At 38.6% G+C, this 23,803-nt stretch overlaps 1 protein-coding gene across 4 annotated transcripts in view; it reads right to left on the bottom strand.

Moving 5' to 3' along the window:
* Positions 1-11,571: 11,571 nt before the first annotated feature.
* The window catches only part of RNF19A (ring finger protein 19A, RBR E3 ubiquitin protein ligase), a 65,269-nt gene continuing 53,037 nt past the window's right edge, over positions 11,572-23,803 (bottom strand). For 3 of the 4 annotated variants that reach the window (XM_079901988.1, XM_079901987.1, XM_079901989.1), the window contains 3 exons: positions 23,320-23,533; positions 21,477-21,620; positions 11,572-20,821 (listed from right to left, as the gene is read on the bottom strand). In XM_079901988.1, the coding sequence (XP_079758114.1) occupies positions 20,131-20,821; positions 21,477-21,620; positions 23,320-23,533 (1,049 nt within the window). In that variant the 3' untranslated portion in view covers positions 11,572-20,130. The remainder of the gene's footprint in view (positions 20,822-21,476; positions 21,621-23,319; positions 23,534-23,803) is intronic. The other variant, XM_079901990.1, reaches the window with a different exon arrangement.

Below are 23,803 nucleotides of genomic sequence, written 5' to 3'. Positions count from 1 at the left end.
GCTAAACCCACACCTCCTGCCATTCTGTGACCAGATCCTTCTGCATGCTCCTGAGTGCTGCAGCAGTGAGAGCAGGCGCAGTCGTTGGAGTATTCTCAGAAGGATGGACCAGAGTCTGTGGGTAAGGGAGAAATTGCAACTGGAGCTATAACACCACCTTCTGGAAGACAAAAGAGAGGTTTCCAGCAGCCGGTCTGATGAATTCTAAGAATAAGGAGAAACATAAAAGGTTAAGGATTCTGCCACAAGGCAGAACAAGAAGAGTGGAGCGGGTCTACCCATTCAGAAACTGAGGAAACCCCTCATATAGCAACACCAATGATTAGTATCCCAACTGAAGGCAACCAGTAAAGATTTAAGGAGGTGCCTGCTACTTCAAATGCAAAAACAGCAACACAAAAATACAAGGAACATGAAAAATCAAAATATGTCACCTCCAAAAGATACCAGTAATCCTCCAACAATCGAGCTCAAAGCGACAGAATACTCTGATGTAGCTGATAAAGAGATCAGAATAGCTGTTCTGAAGAAACTCTTCTGAAGAAGCTGTTCTGAGGTGAGCTACAAGAAAACTCAGAAAGACAGCTTCATGACAATAGGAAGGAAAATACGTGAACAAAATTAACTCTTTACCAAAAAATAACAAAAAAGAACTAAACAGAAATTCTGGTGAATGAGATGAAGAATGCACTGGAGAGCCTCTGCAGTAGCTCAGAGCAGATGGAAGACAGAATAAATGACTTAGGGGATGAGAATTTTGAAATAAATCAGAATAAAAAAGAGCAAAGAAAGCATGCATGCTCTATGGGACTTGAGACAGAGAGCAAATATCAATACTAGAAGAATTGGGGATCCAGAGGGAGAAGGAGACAGAAAGTTTACTTAAATAATAGCTGAAAACTTCCCAAATCTGGGGAGACTTGGACATCCAAATTCACAAAGCTAATAGATCACCCTGTTATCTAAATGTGAAAATACCTTCTCCAAGACACGTTGTAATGAAACTACCAAAAATCAAAGATAAAGAGTTCTAAAGGCAGCCAGGGGGGGAAAAAAGTGTAACCTACGAAGGTACATCCATTGGGCTATCAACAGGTTTCTCACCAAAACCCCTGCAGGCTAGGAGAGAGTGGGATTACATATTCAGAGCATTGAAAGATTAAAAACTCCCAGCCAAGAATATTCTATCTAGCAAAGTTATTCTTCAGATATGAAGGAAAAATAAAGACTTTCTCAAGACAAACAAAAGCTGAGGGAGTTTCTCACCATTAGACCTGCCTTGCAAGAAATGTTGAAAGGAGTTCTTCAAGCTGACATGAAAAGAGGCTCATCAATGACATGAAAACACCTTTATACCTGTAAAGGTGAAAAATACATGCTCAAATTTAGAAAATTCTAATTCTATAATAAGATGGTGTATTAGCCACCAATTACAGATAAAGGTTAAAAGAAAAGAGTATTAAAAGTAACTATAGCTACTATAATTAAATATACAACATAAAACGATAGATTGTGACATCAAAAATGTAAAAGGGGGGCTAGTGAAGGGAGGAGTCTTCATAGGTGAATGAAGGTGCTGTCAGTGTAAAATGGACTGTTTCATCTATGAGCTGTTTTAGCTAAGCCTCATGGTAACCACAAAGCAAAAGTATAGGGCAGATTCATGAAAGATTTCAGAAAGGGAAAACAGCATATCACCATGGAAAATCACCAGTTTACCAAGATGAAACAAAAGGAAAAAGAAACATAAGGAAAAAACAAAAACAAAGGGGAAAGAAACAATGGAAATAGAAACCAGAAAGCAATCAATAAGATGGCAATAGTAAGTCCGTACATATCAATAATTACTCTGAATGTATGGATTGAATTCAGTTAAAAGGCACAGAGTGGCTGGATTGATTAAAAAAACAAGACCCAACTATATGTTTCCTTCAGGAGACTCACTTCAGCTTTAAAGACACACAGGCTCAAAATGAAGGGATGGAAGAAGATATTCCATGCAAGTGGAAACCACAAAAAGTGAGGATAACCATACTAATATCAGACAAAATAGACCTTAAGCCAAAAACAATAACAAGAAGCAAAGAAAGTCATTATGTAATGATAAAGGGGGTCAGTAAGCAAGAATTTATAACAATCATAAAGATGTATGGGCTCAACGTAGGAACAACTAAATACATGACTAAGTGGGATTTATCCTTGGGATACAAGAATGGTTCAACACATGTGAGTTAATAAATCTAATATACCATATTAACAGAATGAAAGAAATAAATCACATGATGATCTCAATAGATGCAGAAAAAAGCATATAGCAAAATGCAACATCCTTTCATGATAAAAACCTGCAACAGATTGGATATGGAAGAAACATAACCTCAACATAATATAGGCCATACGTGACAAGCCCACAGCAAACATACTCAAGAGTGAAAAATTGAAAGCTTTTCCTCTAAGGAACAAGGATGCACACTGTCACCATTCTTATTCAATACTAGTATCATTAGTTCTCACTAGAGCAACTAGGCAAGACAAAGAAAAGGCATCCAAATAGGAAAGGAAGAAGTTAAATTTTCATTATTTGCAGATAGATGATACGATTTTATATACAGTCAGCCCTCTGTATCCATGGCTTGAATTCTGGGGTTGACTGAATCTACAGATTTAGAATCCATGAGAGGTTTATATAAGGGACTTGTGCATCTGTGAATTTTGGTATTGGTGGGGATTCCAGAAACCAGTCCCCCACAGATACCAAGGGACGACCATATAGAAAATCCCAAAGTCTCAACCAAAAAAACTCTTAGAACTAATCAACAAATTTAGTAAATTTGCAGGATACAAAATCATCATACAGAGATCAGTTGCATTTCTGTACACTAACAATGAAACACCTGAAAAATAAAACTATCCCACTTACAATAGCATCAAAAGCAAAATACCAGGAATAAATTTACTCAAGGAAATGAAGGATCCGTACAACAAAAACTACAAGACTTTGTTTAAAGAAATAAAGATGATGGGCTTCCCTGGTGGCTGCAGGGGACACGGGTTCGAGCCCTGGTCCGGGAAGATCCCACATGCTGTGGAGCAACTAAGCCCATGTGCCACAACTACTGAGCCTGTGCTCTAGAGCCCGCGAGCCACAACTACTGAGCCTAAAGCCCATGTTCTGCAACAAGAGAGGCCACCACAAAGAGAAGCCTGCGCACCACAACGAAGAGTAGCCCCTGCTCACTGCAACTAAATAAAACCTGTGCACAGCAACAAAGACCCAACACAGCCCAAAATAAATTAATTTTAAAAAAAGGAAATCAAAGATGACTTAAACAAATGGAAAGATACCCCACACTCATGAATTGGAATAATTAATATTGTTAAAATGTCCATATTACCCAAAGCCATCTATAGATTCAGTGCAATCCCTATCAAAATTCAAATGGCATTTTTGACAGAAATAGAAAAAGAAATCCTAAAAATTTGTATGGAGCCACAAAAGACCCCTATAACCAAAGCAATTATGAGAGAGAAGAGCAAAGCTGGAGGCATCACACTTTCTGACTTCAAACTATACAATAAACCACAATAATTAAAACAGTATGGTACTGGCATAAAAATAGACACAGACCAATGGAACAGAATAGAGACCCCAGAATTAAACCTCCACATATATGCCAACTAATATTAGACAAGGGAACCATAAACACCCAATGCGGAAAGGGTAGTCTCTTCAACAAATGGTATTGGGAAAACTGGGTAAACAAATGCAGAAAAAAGAAATTGGACTCCTCTTACACCACTCAGAAAAATTAACTAAAAATAGATCAAGGACTTATAAGACCTGATACTTTAAAGTGCCCATCAACTGATGAATAGATAAAGAAGATATGGAATATATATACTCAAAGGACTATTATTCAGCTATGAGAATGAAGGAAATCCTGTCATTTGTGACAACATGGATGGACCTTGAGGGTATTATACTAAGTGACATAAGTCAGAGACAAATACTGTGTGATACCACCTATATGTGGAATCTTAAAGCTGAATTCATAAAAACAGTGTAAAATGGTGCATATCAGGGGGTTGGGGTGGGGGAATAGAAGAGATGTTGTTTAAGGGTCCAAACTAACAACTAGTAGATAAATAAGTCCTGGAGATCTAACACAGCATAGTGATTATAGATAACAATATTGTATTATAAACATCAAACTTGCTAAGAGACTAGACCTTAATTAGTCCCACCACAAAGAAGAAATGATAATTATGTGATGTGATAAAGGTGCTAGCTAGCAGTACCACAGCAATCATACTGTAGTATAGAAATGTATCAAGTAACATGTAGTACACCGTAAACTTATACAATGTTATATGTCAAATATATTTCAATGTAAAAATAATTGCAGGTGATTTTTTTTTTAGCTTCACTTTGTGCCAGGCACTGTGCCTAGTTTATCATACATTGTCTAGTTTAATCCTAATAACAACTCTGTTACAGATGAGGAAACCATGGCACAGAGAAAATTAAAAACAGAAAATTTAAGTTAAATTAAATCCTTATGAATTAACAAGGATTACAAATGCAGCAAATGGCCAGTCCAAGATTCAAACCTGGGCAGTCTTTCTTTTGAACTCATATGCGCTGTGCTGTGTAAAGGAAAATTTTAAATATATGAATGGAATAATGAGTAAGGTGCCTGGCCTTTAACAATTACAGCTTAGTAGAGGCAATGGATATGTAAATTTACCAACTTTGGTACCCCAATAGAGGTATTTAGGGTGATTATGCAGGGCAAGAGGAGTGCTCAGCCCTGCCGTGAGAAGGTTAGGAAAGGTTTCAAGGAGTTAATGTTGCAGCTTGAGTTTGCCATTTGGATGCGAGAAAACAATGTGCCAGGCAGAGGAGACACAAAGGCATCAAGATGCATAGTGATGGTGCGTGTTGAATGAAAGGGTGAAATATCTGGACCTGTTTGGGGAACTGCATTTCACCTTAGTACTAGCAGAGCCTAAGCTTTGTGTGATAAAGCCTGAAGGAATTATAATTGGATATAGCTGCATGCTGCACATGAAATGGTAGTGATATCAGAGTTTTAATTATACAATTTAATTAATTATACAAATAGTTTAATTATACAAATAGTTCTTTTCCTAGTCAGGCATTACCACTCTTAACCAGTACCTGGTTTTCTTCCCCTTCTGGGGAAGCGAGTGAGGCTTCACTGCTGCTCCCCACCGATCCCCGTCACTCGCACTCAGCACGCCTGGCTCATCCTCTCCGTTCGCTCACGTTACCACCGAACCAGCCCTGTCGGTGGAAAAACTGTCTTCCACGAAACGGGTCCCTGGTGCCAAGAAAGTTGGGGACTGCTGGGGTACAGGTAAAAGCTGTCCGTCACTTCTGGGCCAGAGTATGCACGAGCTGGCACAAAGCCCTCACACAGCCTTTTCCCTCGCTGCAGTGACTGAGAAGGCCTCATGTTCCAGTTAGTGGGTCACAAGATGATGACCCCTCCAACAGCCTGGTGCTTTGAGTGTGGGCCTGAAGCAGAGGCCTGCTAATCTGCCCTGGACGGAGAGCCTAAACAGGAAAGAAGCTTTTTTGTGTTGGGCCACTGAGATTTTGGATTGTTTGTAATTATATCCAAAGACTTAACCTCTCACAGTCTGTTTCTGTATCTCTTCCACCTTAAGTCCTTAAATCTTTCATGAGTTCCTGGCCTGTAAAGCCAACTTCAAATGGTTCATCTCCACCTAGATGTCTCATTACTACAAATGTAATGTCCCCAAACTAAACTCTGTTCCCTCAAACTTAGGCTTCACTTGTTTAGTGAAAGTTACCAGCATTCATACACTGGCCTCGGCCAGGAACTTTGGCTTCATCCTAGACTTTCCTTGCTCTCTCAAACTCCACATCCAATACTTCATCCAGGCAACTTGTTTCATTACCCAGTATGGCGCACTCACTCAACACTGTCTGCTTTCAGGGCTTCCCTGGTGACACAGTGGTTAAGAATCCGCCTGCCAATGCAGGGGACACTGGTTCAAGCCCCAGTCCGGGAAGATCCCACATGCCGCGGAGCAACTAAGCCCGTGCACCGCAACTATTGAACCCGCGAGCCACAACTACTGAGCCCACGTGCCACAACTGCTGAAGCCCACGCGCCTAGAGCCTGTGCTCCACAGCAAGAGAAGCCACCACAATGAGAAGCCTGCGCACCACAACAAAGAGTAGCCCCCACTCGCCGCAACTAGAGAAAGCCCACATGCAGTAACAAAGACCCAACGCAGCCAAAAATAAATAAATAAAATAAATAAATAAACAAAACAAAAAAACACTGACTGCTTTCGCACGGAATGTTTCCCTGCTCCCGATGCTCTTCTCTCTTCCTTCCCTCCAGAAAAAACCGAAAGAGTGAATTCTTAGTCATCTTTTAAAATCCAGTTCAAATGGATTTTAAAATCCAGAGGGTTTTCCTCACCTCCCTTGGCTGAGTTAGATGATCTGTCTTTGTTTCCTCATGGTGCCATGTGCACAGCTCTATCATAGCTCTAAGCACTGCTGCGGTGTTCTGAGTTGACTTGTCTATGACAGAAAATGTCTCGTTTAGTTCTGTTCCCTACCTTGATGAGCAAAATGCCTGACACAGTAGAGACTCAATAAATCTGCATGGAATGAATGAGAAGCATTGCTAACTTTATCATTATATGTTAGGGTACATATATTAAATTATTTCAGCAGGATGTTTGCACTTGTTATATCTGATGGGTTGCTGTAAATCATGCATCCAGAAGTAGAAAAGTGTCAAAGTAATTCTCTATTAGAGTGAGGGTGATTTATCATCAAAGTTTAAACTCATGCCTTAGGGACCTTTTTAAGCAGTTTCTAGACTAGGAGTGAAGGACAAAATAGTAAAACAGAGAAGGAGAGAAAAAAAAAGAAAACACAGGCTCTGAAAACTATACATGACAATATACCTGAGCAAATCATAATCATTAAGTTTGCATATTTTTAAATGATTAGTAGGTACTGTCTCGCTGACAATCATGTTTGTTGTGGAATAACCTATGAAAATACCTTTTAAGCTATACACGACACAAGAGACTATCATTATTTCTGGTTCATGGACAATGTGAAAGCTCCCTCTGTAAAGAACTAGAGTCTAGGATTCTACGTCTCCTGACTATGGCCCATCAGTTAATGTCCACTCTCTGCAGTTGCTACCACATGATCCCATGGTCCACTGCCCTGGCTGCCCTCAGCCTCCTGACCTTAGCAGAAATAACCGAGGCCATCCCATATGACTGCTCCAATCAGCTTCCCTTCCTCTTGGCTTATGACCAAATGTTCCCTGCTCCTTCTCTCTCTCCCAGAAAGCAGTATTCCTCTCCTTCCTAATGCTGATCCTTGATCCCACCCCCAAGAATAACACCTCTTTTGCATCTGCAATATGTCCCTTTCTATTACTGTCCCCACTCTAGCCTACAAACTGACTCAACTCTTCCCACCTAAAGAAGAGTCCCTCTTTCAACATCCAAGCTTCCATCCTTTTCTACACCATCCTGTTTTCAAAAATAAATAATTTTCTCCATTTTCCCCACCTCCCAAATTTCCTGTTTTGAAAGAAATTTGGCTTCTACCTCCCATCACTATTGAAACTGCTCTCAACCACCTGGATCAAATCCAGAAGGCTTTTCTTAGTCATAGAATTGTGTTACACTCTTGTAGCCTAAAGAAATTTTTTAGAGATAGTCTCACCTAAAGCTAATCCCTTTATTTATACTGAAGCCCAAATAAGAACACAACAAAATATTGTATAGTATGAAACGCTGAGAAGTGGTGACTGCGTTGGTTTTGCCCTTTTGCTGAGATTTGTGGGCAAAGGAGGTGAAACTGAAAGGTGAAGAAGCAAAGCTGTAAGGGCAGCTATAATACCGAATCTAACCTGGCTATTATACTTCTGAATTGCCCAGAATGAGTGCTAATCTATTTAGGCATATGCAGAGAGTACCTCCTTCATGAGCAAGATATCAAGATTAATCATGAGTTATAGCAAAACTTACATTAGAGTGAGTTCAAAGATAGTTTATTATACTTGCCTTTCTATTATTTCATGGGTTTGCTATCTAGAAACAGGATGAAGCAAAGCGGGTTCATTAGGAATTTGTTTTACTCTATTAGCCAGTTGGCACCACCCAGACCAAAAGGACCCCTAAGGACTGATGTGGAAGTCATGGGCTGCTGCCTCTCTCAATTCCCCACACGAGAGACGTCTGTTAGTGCGAAATCTGTCTCCAGAATACAATGCATTTCGTCAAGTTTATCAGTTTTGATACCTTTTGCCAAAAATCAAATAAAAGAGATGGTTGACGGTTAATTAATAAAGATCAGTGAAAAAGCAGCAGGAGACAGAGCTGCCCCTTCTTTTTTTCTGGGAAACTGCTTTAGTGCATAGACTTTGGCATTAGATAAACCTAGAATTAAATCCCAACCCAGGATTTAATTGATACTCAGGAGCTGTATAACCTTGAAGACTTTAGATTCCTCATCTGCAAAATGAGGAGGGATACCTTCCTACCACTCAGGGTTGTAGGATTATGTAGTTCTTGTAAAATGCCTGGTGTTACTTCATAAGTTCCTTATCTTACCTTCTATGTATAGAACTCCTTTCTTCCCATAAGTATAATGATCTCATCTATATTGTTAGAAAAGGATAATAAAGCTATTTTCAAATATTAGGGACATCTTTATATTTACTTACTGGGTAAGTCACACACATTAAGACCACGCCAATAGAAATGGGATAGCCAGAGAAGTGGTCTGGTGCCATCTCCTGGAAATCAGTCATGTCACAACAGCCAAGAGATGACTCCACATGTTGAGTTTAACAACCTATTTGTAAGAGCGTGTGTCTTTTCCAACCTGTCACTGTTTTGAGAGTGAGCCAACACAGATGTATATTCAGAGTCTGGCATAGGTTGGTAGGTGCTTAGCAAATGTTGAATGAATGAATCTAAAAGAACGCTGCCCTAAAAGGTACCCTGGTTTCCAAAATTCAGATTAGAGAAGTTCCTATTACTGAGAACTTTACAGTGACACTCTAAATATTTCTCAAACAGTAGTTCTTGGAATATTTGCATCAGAATCACTTGGAAATCTTAGAGTCCAGGGGTTGGGAATCTAAATTTTAAAATATTTCTTGTGATTCTTAGGCAAGTTGGAATATACACCCACTGTCCTAGAAGCTGAGTGTGTAATAACTAATTAATATCTGAGTTGCATAAGCATCTAAGTGAACTAAACTATTTATGACCCTCTGAATAAAGTATTGTAGGGGATAAATAAAAAGATAGCTCCTGCTTTTAATGAGCTTATGACTAATTTGGAAGAAACGGAAAATAAAACCAAGTTCAAGAGACTCTAGTAGGAAAAAAAAAAGCATCAATATAACGTTCAAGTGTCAAAGTTATTAAAAGGGCCAAAGTTAATCAAGAACATTTTCAGGAAGAGGTAAAATCTAAGCCATATTTTTAAATTGACTTGTGTTGATGAGAAGAAAGAGCTCAGTCTGATTGAATTACTTTACTGTAGAATTTCCAGTGTCACAGTGCACTGGAAACTTAGTTTGAAACTCTGCCACTGTCGGCATGCTTCACTGCGAAGTGGTCAGAAACCAGTCAGGATACTTACAAACCAAACTCGGTTTTCTATTTTTCTTATTTTATATGTGAACTATATCTCAATTTTTAAAATTGAGGGGGGAAAAAAGCAAACCATCCAATTCAGACAACAACTTAGGGTCAAATTCCAATCATTTCAAACAGGTCACCCCCTTTAAGTGTGTCACCCCTTTAAGCATGGCCACTCCTTTAATTTATCAGAAGGAATAAAAGCTATGGATGTGTGAAAGACTAAATACTTCCATGCTACAATGGGAAACAAGCATGTCTAGTCTTAACCATTCCCATTTAATAATGTATTGGAGGTTGAAGCCAGTAAAAGAAGGAAAAAAAGAAAAGTTACTAAAGACTTCCAGACTGGAAAGGAAGAAATAAAGCTGTCTTTATTTGTAGACATGATCGTCTGTGTAGAAGAATCCTAGAGAATCTGCCAAAAAATTATTAGAATTAATAAATGACTTAGAAGTTTGTAGGATTTCCAGATCAACCTACAAAAATTGTATTGCTATACAGGCAACCTTGGAGATATTGCAGGTTTATTGTGAATATCACAATAAAGTGAGTCATATGAATTTCTGGGTTTTCCAGTGCATATGAAAGTTACATTTACACTATACTGTAGTCTATTAGGTATGCAGTAGCATTATGTCTAAAAAATTGTATGCACCGTAATTAATAAATACTCCATCGATGGGCTTCCCTGGTGGCGCAGTGGTTAAGAGTCCTGCTGCCAATGCAGGGGACACGGGTTCGAGCCCTGGCCCGGGCAGATCCCACATGCCACGGAGTGACTAAGCCCGTGCGCCACAACTACTGAAGCCCGCGCGCCGTGCTCCGCAATAAGAGAAGCCAATGCAATGAGAAGCCCTCGCACCGCAACGAAGACCCAACGCAGCCAAAAATAAAAATAAGTTAAAAAAAAATAGTCCATTGCTAAAAAATGCTAACCATCATCTGCCACAAAACTTCAGTTTATTAAAACACCATATCTTCAAAGCACAATAAAGCAAAGTGCAATAAAACAAGGTATGTCTGTATACTATTAATGAAAAATCAGAAATTGAGATTTTTTTAAAAAAATCTACAAAAACAGTTTCTGAAAACTACAAAACACTGTTTAAAGAAATTAAAAAAACTAAATGGATAGATACAATGTATTCATGGATCAGAAGAGTCAATATCATTAAGATGCTAATTTTCCCCCAACTGATCTATAGATTCAATTGAATCACAATAAAAATCCCAGCAGGCTTTTTTGTAGAAATCTAGGAATTCCAGTAAAAAAACAGTATTCAGATCACAGGGAAAGGATAGATTATATAACAGTGTCATCACAAACAGCTTTCTAAACGGAAGAAGATAAGATTGGACCTCCATATTACATACTAAACATAAATTCAATACAGATTAAAGCAAAGGTAAAAAATTAAATAACAATCTCTCAAGAAACCTAGGAGACTAAGTATCATTTAGGAGCAGGGGAGACCTTAACCACGATTAGAGGCCTGAAATATACCATTAGACACGTGAAAATTAGAGCTTTCATACGGCAAAATAATATATATGAGTAAAGAGTGTATGGGGAGCCTCTGAATTATCTTTGCAACTCTTCTTTAAGTTTAAAAATATTATAGGGCTTCCCTGGTGGCGCAGTGGTTGAGAGTCCGCCTGCCGATGCAGGGGACACGGGTTCGTGCCCCGGTCCGGGAAGATCCCACATGCCGCGGAGCGGCTGGGCCCGTGAGCCGTGGCCGCTGAGCCTGCACGTCCGGAGCCTGTGCTCCGCAACCGGAGAGGCCACAACAGTGAGAGGCCCGCGTACCGCAAAAAAAAAAAAAAAAAAAAACAAGAATCCACCTGCCAATGCAGGGGGCATGGGTTCGAGCCCTGGTCAGGGAAGATCCCACATGCCGTGGAACAACTAAGCCCATGCGCCACAACTACTGAGCCTGTGCTCTGGAGCCCGTAAGCCACAACTACTGAGCCCACGTGCCACAACTAATGAAGCCCGCAGACCTAGAGCCTGTGCTCCACAACAAGGAAGCCTGCGCACCGCAACGAAAGCGTAGCCCCCTAAAGCAGAAACTAACACACCATTGTAAAGCAATTATACTCCAATAAAGATGTTAAAAAAAAAGGGTAGCCCCCACTCACCGCAACTAGAGAAAGCCTGCACACAGCAATGAAGACCCAACGCAGCCAAAAAAAAAAAAAAAAAAATTCTAAATAAAGTTGAAGAAAAAAGTGCACAGCAAGAAAAGTTAAAGTCAATAATCAAATACTAGATTTAGAGAAAAATATAATAAAAATATAACTTAATAGTAATATATATAATATATAGCTATTATGATAGCTATTATATATAATAAAGATATCTTTTAAACTGACAAGGAGAAAACAACTCAAAAAATATAGGCAAAAAATATTAAAGTCAATTTAGAGAACAGCAAATCAAATACCATCATTTCCCTCCCCTCATAAAAAAGAAAACCACACAAAAAGATGTACAAATTCACTCATAGGGATATGAAAAATCAAGTAGTAGGTATTACTTTATACCAAACAGCCTTGCAAAAACTATAAAACTCCTAATATCTATTGTCGGTGGAATACAGGGGAAAGAGGACTCGTGTATTATTAGTGGAATTGGAAATTGTGACAACCTTTTTGGGAAGGCAATCTGATAATCTTATTAAAGTTAAAAATACATATACTTTTCAATGTAGCTATTTGATTTCCATGAATCCATCTCCCATACTCCAAACCACCAGAAAACAAGGACTTATGTATGAGGATGTTTCTTGCAGTGTTCGTAGAGAGGAAAACAAAACAAAAGAGACACAAAGTGAATACCCATAACATGCAGCCATCAAAACGAATGAACTGGAGCTATATCACGTGACTCAGACTGATTTCTGAGATATTGAGAAAATCGCGACAATAATCAATAGATATTGAGAAAATCGCGACAATAATCAATACATATACGCACTGTGTAAGATTATATGAATGTAGAGAAAGCTATGCTATCACACATACTTGGTCATTTTCAGTGGTTATGGGGGAAGGTAATGTGGGAAGAAGGGTAGAGAAGGGAAATGGGGAGCAAAGAAAAAAGAGAAAGGAAAAAGGGGGACGGGGAAAGAAAGTCTTCTGTGCACAGTTTATTTAAACTCTCAGTAGTACTTGTCTCTAAAACATCAGTTTGCACATTACCTCTAAAGCAACGATGATTCTTTATCTAGCTGAACGTATTACATTTTCCTTAAACAGAAAAAAAAGCCCCCGGAAACAAAAGTAAATGCCTTGGCTATTCCAACCCTGAAAAAAGATGTTCCAGTGGCTGTCGTACATCCTAGAATATTTATGAATTAACCTATTTGGCATAAAACCTTGTTAAAAGTTTCAGCCACTGTCTTGTTTCAAAACTTATTCTAGTGGACAATTAATGAAGTGATTGGTCACCAACTCTGAGGCCTTGGTCCACAAATATTCTCATGTCTTTGCTCAGTTGTTCTGTCCCATCATAGCAAGCTTATCCTCAATTCCCTCTCCGTAGATGAAGTACTTATTAAGCGCACACATAGGAAAAAGTAAAGATATAGTTCTTGCCCCCGAGAGCCTACAGTTTCTTTCTTTTTAAGGTTTCTGGTTTCCTAGTATCCTGAATTCAGAATTTGGAGGCACCTGGTACGCATGCGGTTGTGAAATATCTAAGTTTTACCTCCTTCATGCAGGCCAAAAGGTAACAGAAATGTGCTCCAACATTATTAGGCAAAAAGCTGCAAAGAAAAACAATAAAAGCAGGAATATGTCAGCACCAGACAACCAGCAAATTGCCACACTCTAGGATTAGCAAACTCTGTGATCACAGAGGAAAGAGCTTGCCACACCTTGCTGCTCCTATTATGTAAATGAAAAGGAATTGCTTACTAACCCTGAAAATGTGGACCTCCGTGGTATAAAAAAAAAAAATTCAGAAGGTCCAGACAGCCTTAGTAACAATTTCTACCAAACATTCAAGGAAGACATAATTCCAGTCTTACATACTCTGATACTGAAGTTTATCCCAGGAGGTTAGTTTAACATTTAAAGAATCAAATTCACTAATGTTAACACATTAAAGGAATAAATCACAATTACATGATAGATGACCCTCCCCCCAAAATAGCAGCCAATAAAATTCAGCATATTTCCCAAGGTAAACATTCTTGGCAAACTAAGAGTTAGAAAAGAATTTAATAATTTTGATAAAGGGTATCTACAAATATATCTACAAATATAACTGAAATATAAATATCGTAATTAATGGTTGAAATGTTGAAAGGGTTCCCTTTGAGATTATTAACGAGTTAACAATGCCCCCAAAACCACTGCTATTCAGCATTATGCACTTGAAGTCCTAGCCAGTCCAAATGGGCCAGAAAAAGAAATATATGATGCAGCGATCAAAGAGAAATATTTGAATCCCTGTTCTGCCACTAACCAGCAATGTAATTCTGGGCAAAATGCTAACCCTGTGTCTCAGTTTCCTCATCTGTAAAATGGGGATAATGAGTACCTCCTTCACAGGGTTGTTCTAAAGAGTAAACGAGAATATTTTAAAAGTACATAGAAAGTGTTTGACACTACAAAGCACTGTAAAAGTGTTTGTTAAATAAAAAAATAATTATTCACAGATGACGACTGTGTATAGAGAAATCTCAAACAATCTAGAGGTAAACTCTTGGAATTAAGAGTACTGTTCCCTAGATGCAAAATCATTACATAAAAATTAGCCACATTTCTATATACTAACAAACAGAAAATGATACCTAAAAAATCAAGTACCCGGGAATAAAACTTAAAAAAAGATGTGAAAGATCTCTAGAGGAATAAGTATAGGTTCAATGCAATCCCAACCAAAACTGATAGAATGCAACGAGGTTATTCTAAAATGTTTATGGAAATGTAAAGTGCTAAGAACAGTCAAGACACTCTCCAAGAAAAAAAAGGTGGCCAACATATTTCTAGATATCAAACAAATTCCAAGACGGACGTCTAACTCGTCCATTAACTCACCTGGGGGAAGATCTCTTTCTGGAATGCTCATCCAATAGGTATGTCTTCATAGTTCCTCCCTCACTTCCTTTAGATCTTTGTACCAATGGCACCTAAGAAGACATCTTTCCAGTTTTCCCTGTATAAAACAGCACTACCCAATACTTCTGGTCACTTTTCCCCCCATCCCATATTTTCATAGCATCCATTATTTTAAGGTATGTGTATATGTTTTATTTATGTCACTCGCTTGACTATAAGCTTGCTGAAACCAGAGAATGTTTATTTAGTACAATGCTGTATCTCCAGATTTACTCTTTGTTGAATGAATAAATAAATTGGCAGAAATCACAAAGATTCTCACTGGCATAGGAAATGCAGTGATTAAATTTGAACTAAACTTATAAACTGCAAACTCTCCTTCACTATTCATATATTAACTGATGGCTACCAAAATGCTATAACTCTCCCAGGTTTAGAATACTATTTTGGGCATCCAGAAACCACCAGTATGTAAATACTGGCTTTAAGCAATGATATCTCATACTTAATTAAGGGAAATAAATGAAACAAACTCATTAAAAGAGCCATATAAAATGTAGCTGAAAATCTTAATTGACTCTAAAATTGGCAAAATGATATAAGGAGTAGGAGTTTAGGTATTTTTCTCATGTTATGTACGAATTAATAGCTCTGATGGTTTTCAACATATATTTTATCCTTTGGTGATCAAAGTTTATTTTTTTATTTTTAATTGAAATATAGTTGACATACAATATTATGTTAGTTTAAGGTGTACTACATAGTGATTTGACATTTACATACAAAATGATCGTTATGATAAATCTAGTAACCATCTGTCTCCAAAGTTATTACAATATTATTGACCATATTCTTTTTGATGTGTATTACATCCCTGGACCTCATTTATTTTATAACTGGAAGTTTGTATCTTTTAATCCGCATCACTTACTTTGCCCAAAGCACCCTCCTTCCCCCGAATCTGGCAACCACCCATTTGTTCTCTTTATCTGAGTCTGTTTTCATTTTGCTTTTTTAGATCCCACATATAAGTGAGATCATATGATATCTGTCTTTGACTTACCTCACTTAGCATAATGCCCTATACATCCATCCATGTTGCTGCAAATGGCACAATTTCATTCTTTATGGCTTATATTCACATGGAAAAACCTGAACTTTTGGCCAACACTATATGTGTGTGTGTGTGTGTGTGTGTGTGTGTGTGTATACACACATACACACACACCTTCTCTATCCATTCACCTACTGATGGGCACTTAGATTGCTTCCATATCTTGCCTATTGTAAATAATGCTGCTATGAACATAGCGGTGCATTTATCTTTTCAAATTAGTGTTTTTGGTTCTTCAGAAAAATACCCAGAACTGTAATTGCTGGATCATTTGGTAATTCCACTTTCAGTTTCTTGAGGGGCCTCCATACTGTTCTCCATGGTGGCCGTACCAATTTACATTCCTACCAACAGCACAGGATGGTCCCCTTTTCTCCACATCCTCGCCAATACTTGTTATTTGTTTTTGTTGTCTTTTTTATTACAGTCATTGTGACAGATGTGAGGGGCTATCTCACTGTGGTTTTGATTTGCATTTCCCTAATGATAGTGATGTTGAGCATCTTTTCATGTGCCTGTTGCCCATCTGTATGTCTTTTCTGGAAAAATGTCTATTCAGGTCCTCTGTCCATTTTTTTAACGGAATTTTTTTTTGATATTCAGTTGTATGAGTTCTTTATATATTTTGGATATTAACCTCTTATCACACATATCATTTGCAAACATCTCCTTCCACTCAGTAGGCTGCCTTTTCACTTGATAGATGGTTTCCTTTGCTGTGCAAAAGCGCATGGGTCTAGGACCTGGGCTCCTTTCGAATTTCTCCCTCTGCACTGGGACTCTGAGCACGTGAGACTTTGCATGTGCCCTCTAAGAGCAGAGTCTCTCTATCCTATAGCCCTCCAGCTCTTAAACATAAGCTCTGCTTTTTAGAATCAGCATGTTTTTAAAAAGCCCTATTTTCAAAACCAGATGTCCTGGGGGCTCATCTTTTGGCGTAGAACTTCCTGGGCTAGGAGCCCAACATGGGGCTCAGACCCCTCATTCCTTGGGGAGGACCTCTGTGCTTGTGATATTCCTCCCATTTGTGGGTCACTGACCTGGGGGTGTGAGTCCTGACTATACCGAGTCTCCACGCCTTCTACGCATCTGTTGTGGCCCCTTCTTTATATCTTTAGCTGTGGAAAATCTTATCTGCTAGTCTTCGGGTCATTTTCATAGATAATTACTCTGTAAATCATTGTAATTTTGGTGTGCCCGCGGGAGGAGGTGAGTTTAGTCTTCCTTCTCCATCATCATGGGGAAGTTCTCCAAAATCTGTATTTAACTAGACAATATACTATGGAAAATCTTACATATTTACAAATTAACCCAATTTCTGGTGAAAATAAGAAAGATGAATTGTATAAATTTAACATAAAAAGCTTACTAACTCAGTGCTCTGAAGCTGGAAATTTGTACATTTAAGAGAATTCAGTTAAACTGGTAGCCCACACAATAAACACTAGGGTATATGATCACTATCTGTGTATTCTTTCTCTCACCACTATGCGATTTTCCCCTTAAAGAAAGCAAAGTGTAAAGGGCTTTTAAAAGATTTTGATGTGTTAAGGCCTGTCTTGAACTGTGGAGTGTTCTCTTATGCTATGATAGCCCAAGGTTGACCTCCAGAGGAATCTGGTTTGGTCCTTAATTAATCCAAGTTTGAAGGAACTTCTTAAGTCAGTTGAAAGGATTAGGCCATTTTTAAAGTGAGACTGAGGCAGTACTGGTTGGGGTACAACCAGGAGAGGGATGGGGTGCACCGACTGCACAGGCCTCCTAACTCGGCACCGCCTTTGCTGTATTCCTCCTAAGATCATTTAGCTTTCCATTTACTCTTTAGCTTTTTTACAGAAATGTCAAGCAGGCAGTCAACATATTCATATATATTATTTTCATGAAGTATTAACTATGTAACAGGAAAACAGAAAAACCATCTATGTATTTTATAGAGGCTATGAGAATAGAAAGCGTTTCATTACAATTATTAGCTTGAATTTAAATGGCTCTAGTTTCATAATCTAATGTTGCCAGAGTAGAATCTCTTAAAAGTCTTTTAAGACCTTTTTACTTTTCTTCTTTTTTTTTAATCTTTGTTTTTATTTTACAAATTTATTTATTTTTGGCTGCATTGGGTCTTCGTTGCTGCACACAGGCTTTCTCTAGTTGTGGCGAGCGGGGGCTACTCTTCGTTGTGGTGCACGGGCTTCTCATTGCAGTGGCTTCTCTTGTTGCAGAGCATAGGCTCTAGGTGCACGGGCTCAGTAGTTGTGGCACACGGGCTCAGCAGTTGTAGCTCACGGGCTCTAGAGTGCAGGCTCAGTAGTTGTGGTGCACGGGCTTAGGTGCTCTGCGGCATGTGGGATCTTCCTGGACCAGGCTCAAACCCGTGTCCCCTGCATTGGCAGGCAAATTCTTAACCACTGCACCACCAGGGAAACCCTACTTTTCTTTTAAGATGAGGATTTATAATGCTTATCTCTTCACAATTTAAATGACAGCTCTATTTACTTTTCAACCAACATACTTTAAAGAAATGAATTTATGTTGATGAATAAAGCAGCTTCTTTCTGGAGGAAAGGCAGGTATTCGACATGAAGAAAGGATAGTTTCTAACACTGTTTGTTGAGAAGTTCAGCAGATGCTTCCCTCTAGGCTGAGACTAGAATGCAGAATCCTCTCAGTGGCTTGCAATATTTACGAATTTGCCACATGGCAAATGAATATTCCTGTTCTTATAAAAATGTCAGTGCACAAACCATAGGCAGCGATACATTAGTATTTACATTTATTTCATGTATGCAGTTTACACACTCACTATTGAACAAAATTGGAATGCAGACAAATATACAAATACCATAATAAGCATTATAAAATAAAATAACTGGCACTAGTGTTATAAGCATATTAATGGGCCTGGTGAGAAAAATGATGAAAGAAGACTGCAGCCCATGGCATTTTTCTTTTTATCAAAAGAAAAAGCTCTGTAGCACCATAATGGTAATACTTAAAAGAAACACATAAGATGGAATATTTTAACTGAGGTTAGCCTGTTTTATTTAAGTGAATTATACTGGAAGTTAACAGTATAGGCAATATTTTGGCCAACTTCTGTTTATGTCAGCTGAACATCTTCCATAAACAAAAGCAAAGGAAAATAAAGCCAGCCATATACAGACCCCTCCTTAGTACTTGGTACAAACTCTGCACCGTGCTTTGATTTCATGATTGGAGAAGATATACATGTGCTAAAAACTGAGGTTATGTAAAGTTATTCACTAAAGCCTGAGTGTGTCTTTGGTAGGCTAATACTTTTTCAGCATTGTTACTGTTAATCATATTTATGTTTCTCTACCCTGTATTTTTCTACATAATCCAAGGTGGCTAGAGAGGACATTATGGAAAACAATACAGCAAAACCCTCAAACAAGTAGGTCCTTAAAATCTACTCTATTCTGAAGGCACCAAGAATCAGTGGGGTGCAAACTTCCCCTTAATGAAAGGTGACTTTTTTGTAATACTTATAAACTAATGGAATTTTATTTTGCAGTTTTATATATTTTATTTGGTGCTGTCAGTATACTTAATTACCTACTTTTACACTTTTCTTCTAAGATGGCAACAATATACAAGATATATAGGGTACCAGGTGTTTCTATTTCAAAGTTGTGCAAAAACTGCCACAATCTTGCTCAAAGTGTCTAAGTATCCAAATGGTAGCAAATGGGCTGCATTAAGCTGTATATATCCACACTGCATACGAAGAAAAAAATGAAATTTATGCCCAGTTATGAACATAAATGTTACAAAGTGTATCATATACTGCGAGTAACCTGCAAGGTTCTTTAAACAGTATCTTTTAGTGGTTTCAATAAAATGTCACTAACCACTTAGCCCTAAGCCTCAAGTTCTCTTCATAAGAATGCTGTAGAACTGCATTAGTATTTTATATTGATTATAAATTAAGCCAAATTTCTATCTAAATACACAAGTATGTGCTTCAAGCAATGTTTTGTGGCAAACACACAAAACATAATTCTCTTAAGAATTACTGTCCTTACAATAATGCACTTTTAAAGCCTTCATCTCATAGTTTGGTAATTAAGATCCACATGAAACACAATGCTTTGTTGAACACAGAAAATGTATCTGCATTATGATGATGCAACCCAGCGTTTGCTGGCAACTTGAAACTTAAAATAGTCACGTGCAGTTCAACCAGCTCCAAACAAGGTTTTTCAAGTGGTAATTATTTTGCAGCATTTGTAGGTCTATATATCAGTCTGAATTGCAACTTTTAATTCCACTGTCTGATGTGAGTGGTTGTTATTTGCTTCTTTTAGTGCACTGCCAAAATATAAATCAATATTGGTTTTTATACCACTGTTGCCATGTTCTTCAGCAATATGATTCAACTGTGGAACTTCTGAACATGAAGCAGTTTTAGTAAGCACAGAAATGCTACACTGATGGGGGGAATTTTCCAGACGGTCGTTTTCTACCTCAGGAAGAATGTTAACAGTAGCAAAGCGGGTGTGATAATCACTGGAACCATGACTACAAGAAGTTTTCATGCTTTCTAGGTCAGAACAACTAAATTCAGAAAAATGACTAGAGTGGGAATCTGCTACAGAAGGCATACTGTCACTGAGGGATGGTGCCTCGAATTCACTTGAGTTCGTACTCTGCTGTTCTAACAACTGTGCATCCATATCCTCTCTGGTCTCATTTATCTTCATGTTACTCTTTTTCCTCAATTTACCACTTTTTGATTTCTTTCCTGCTGCTGCTTCTTTGGACCACTTGGTGGCACTGGATTTACCTTCAGGCAAGCCACTGGATGAACCCCCAGGATGACTTCGGGTGGCACTGCCATCCTCCACACTGCTGCTTCCACTGTTGTGCCTGAATTTGGATGGCTTTGACTCGATATCTACCTGAACCTCCATACTGTTGCCTTCTCTGGAACATAAGAGTAACACATATAAATTTCTGACTTCCTCTTTTTAAAAAGAAAAATGCAAATGACAGCAAAGGGGGAGAGGCTTCTGTGTGAAAACTTCAAAGACTATATAAAAGCTATTAGAACAAATTAATGCAGGATACATTCTACTAATAGAAAAAAGTTGCTTGAAATAAGAGGACTATCTTTAAAATAATACTTAAATTTAAAATAAAACAGAAGCAACTACACTCATTGCTTATGCTATTCCAGGTACTATGCTACCTTCTCCATTTTTTTCAGAACAGTTGTATTGAGATATAATTTGCATATCATAAAATTCACCTGTTTCAAGTGCACAATTCAGTGGTTTATAGTATATTCACAGAGTTTGCAACTATCACCACTATTGAACTTCAGAACATTTTCATCATCCCCAAAAGAAACCCATTAGCAGCCAGTTCCCATTCTTCCCCCTCCCCAACCCCTAGCAACCACTAACCTAATTTCTGTCTCTATGGATCTGCCTACTCTGGACATCTCACCACTTTCTTCTTGCAGAGAACCTAACAGTAGATAACCATTATTCACAATAATTTTGCCTAATGATAGGGATAATTCTTTACAAATTAATTTAAAAAATACTTCTGACTTTATAACAATTTTTTTCCTTACTTGTCCAATGGGATGTAGGAATTCAGAATGGATCCTGCCATTGCCTTGGTGCTGGCATTATCACTAACTGTTCCCAAACTGACTGTGCCAGATTCTCCACTTAGGCTGTACCGTTCTTTCTGTACATCTGCTTGTACTTCCAACCTTAAAGAGAGGGGTATTAGAAAACAAATCAACTACATATAATATCAACACTACTATGAGAATGTCTCTTTAAATAATTCAGTAACAAGAAGCTATTTTAGAAACAACTATAAACATTATTTTTCTAAGTTTCCTTTTATTTGATTATTCAAATTCTACTGCAGCACATTGAACAGTACCAGCCATCCAGATAAAATGGTAAAATTAGCTGTCTGCCAAGTAAGGTAATAACAGAGTATTACAAAAAGAACATAAAGGATTTTAACTTAAACATGCTCCAATATTCTTACTTATGATGCGGTGCTTTGCTTGCCACACTTCAGTGCAAAACACCAAATCAGAATACATTAAAAACCATTCTACATGACAAATCAGTGCCTCAAAAAATCCTGGGCATCTATATATTAAAAATAGTTCCAAATTTAACACCTGACTCTTTAAAAAAGACATAATAGGGACGTCCCTGGTGGCGCAGTGGTTAAGAATCTGCCTGCCAACGCAGGGGGTACGGGTTCGAGCCCTGGTCCAGAAAGATCCCACATGCTGCAGAACAACTAAGCCTGTGCGCCGCAACCACTGAGCCTGCACTCTAGAGCCTGCGCGCCACAACTACTGAAGCCCGTGCACCTAGAGCCTGTGCTCTGCAACGAGAGAAGCCACCGTGGTGAGAAGACTGTGCACTACAACAAAGAGTAGCTCCTGCTAACTGCAACTAGAGAAAGCCCTTGTGCAGCAGCGAAGACCCAATGCAGCCAAAAACAAATAAATTTATCAAAAAAAAGAGACATAATATACACCACTATAACTTAAGAGTTTGTGTTTAAAAGCACACTACCTAAACATAAGATAAACATAACTGATTTATCTTTTTTTTTTTTTTGCGGTACGCGGGCCTCTCACTGCTGTGGCCTCTCCCGTTGCGGAGCACAGGCTCCGGACGCGCAGGCTCAGCGGCCATGGCTCATGGGCCCAGCCGTTCCGCGGCACGTGGGATCTTCCCGGACCGGGGCACGAACCTGTGTCCCCTGCATTGGCAGGCGGACTCTCAACCACTGTGCCACCAGGGAAGCCCTGATTTATCTTTTAATTCATGTACTCTCCCCTACGTTTAAAAAAAAACCCCATAGCTAGTAAACAGAAGTAAAGAAAAGTAAATTAAAGAGGAAACAAAAGAAGATAAAAATGCTTTAACTTATCCTACTTATCTACATGGCTTTGGGTAAAAGACTTCGTGAGAATTAAATAACCATTAATACATAAAAGGACCCAGGCAGACTCTCTCGGCCTCAGTTCTTGCATTTCCGGATATCCTGACTCCACCTGCTCCCCCAGGCTTCAGCCAGCGTCTCATTTCCTAACAGCTGTGGCCACCTCCAGAGGTAAGGTCCAAGCTTAATCACTGCCTTTACAGTATTCACCGAGGCAGCTCCAGCACTGACTCATAACATAAAATCTGACAAGTGCAGTGAAAAAAATGGCATGTTATCCCTTAGACTTGGTTTTTACCTCATCAAATCTCCTTACTCACTGTTTACCACTAAATTTCCATTTTTGAAACCTTACTGTTTTCAACCCTGACACAGTAAGATTATATGTCATCATCATGCTTTGTGTTCAAAACTCTCCTCATCTATAATAATTAATAATTTGTAGTTAAGGCAAAACCAAACCAAAACAAAACAAAGCACAGTTTTCTCACCTGTGAAAACAGTTTACCATGGCACTTCCTGACAGACTCCCTGTGATACTGGCTCCAGCGAGCGCCATGGTGCTGGCCGTTTCACTCAGGTTGTCCCGGATGGCTCCTATTCGATCCATGTGGCTTCCACTTGCACTCAAACTGCCGGTCAAACCACCAACACTTCCCTCCCCTATGCTAGGGTTGTGTCTTGCTTCTGCTACTGAAGTTGTGTCTAAATGCAAATATTTCAAAGAAATTAAATAAGTGTGATTATTGATTTCCCTCTCCATAAAGTCTGTCATGATTTCAGATAGGACATATTTTCATATAAAGTATAAAACATATACAGGAATAGAAAAAGTGTCTGGAGTCAGGAACACATAACATAACTGTGGGATAAGAGTAAACGGAAATATCTCACAGGGTAAAGTTGGATTAAGGATGCCCTCAGTTTTAAATGGTTACTACAGGCATACCTTGGAGATATGTATTGTGGGTTTGG

The sequence above is a fragment of the Stenella coeruleoalba genome (assembly GCF_951394435.1).
Source record: "Stenella coeruleoalba genome assembly, chromosome: 17".
NCBI classification, from domain to species: Eukaryota; Metazoa; Chordata; class Mammalia; order Artiodactyla; family Delphinidae; genus Stenella; species Stenella coeruleoalba.
Note: the sequence above shows the minus strand (reverse complement) of the source record. Positions and strands in the feature narration are given on the sequence as shown.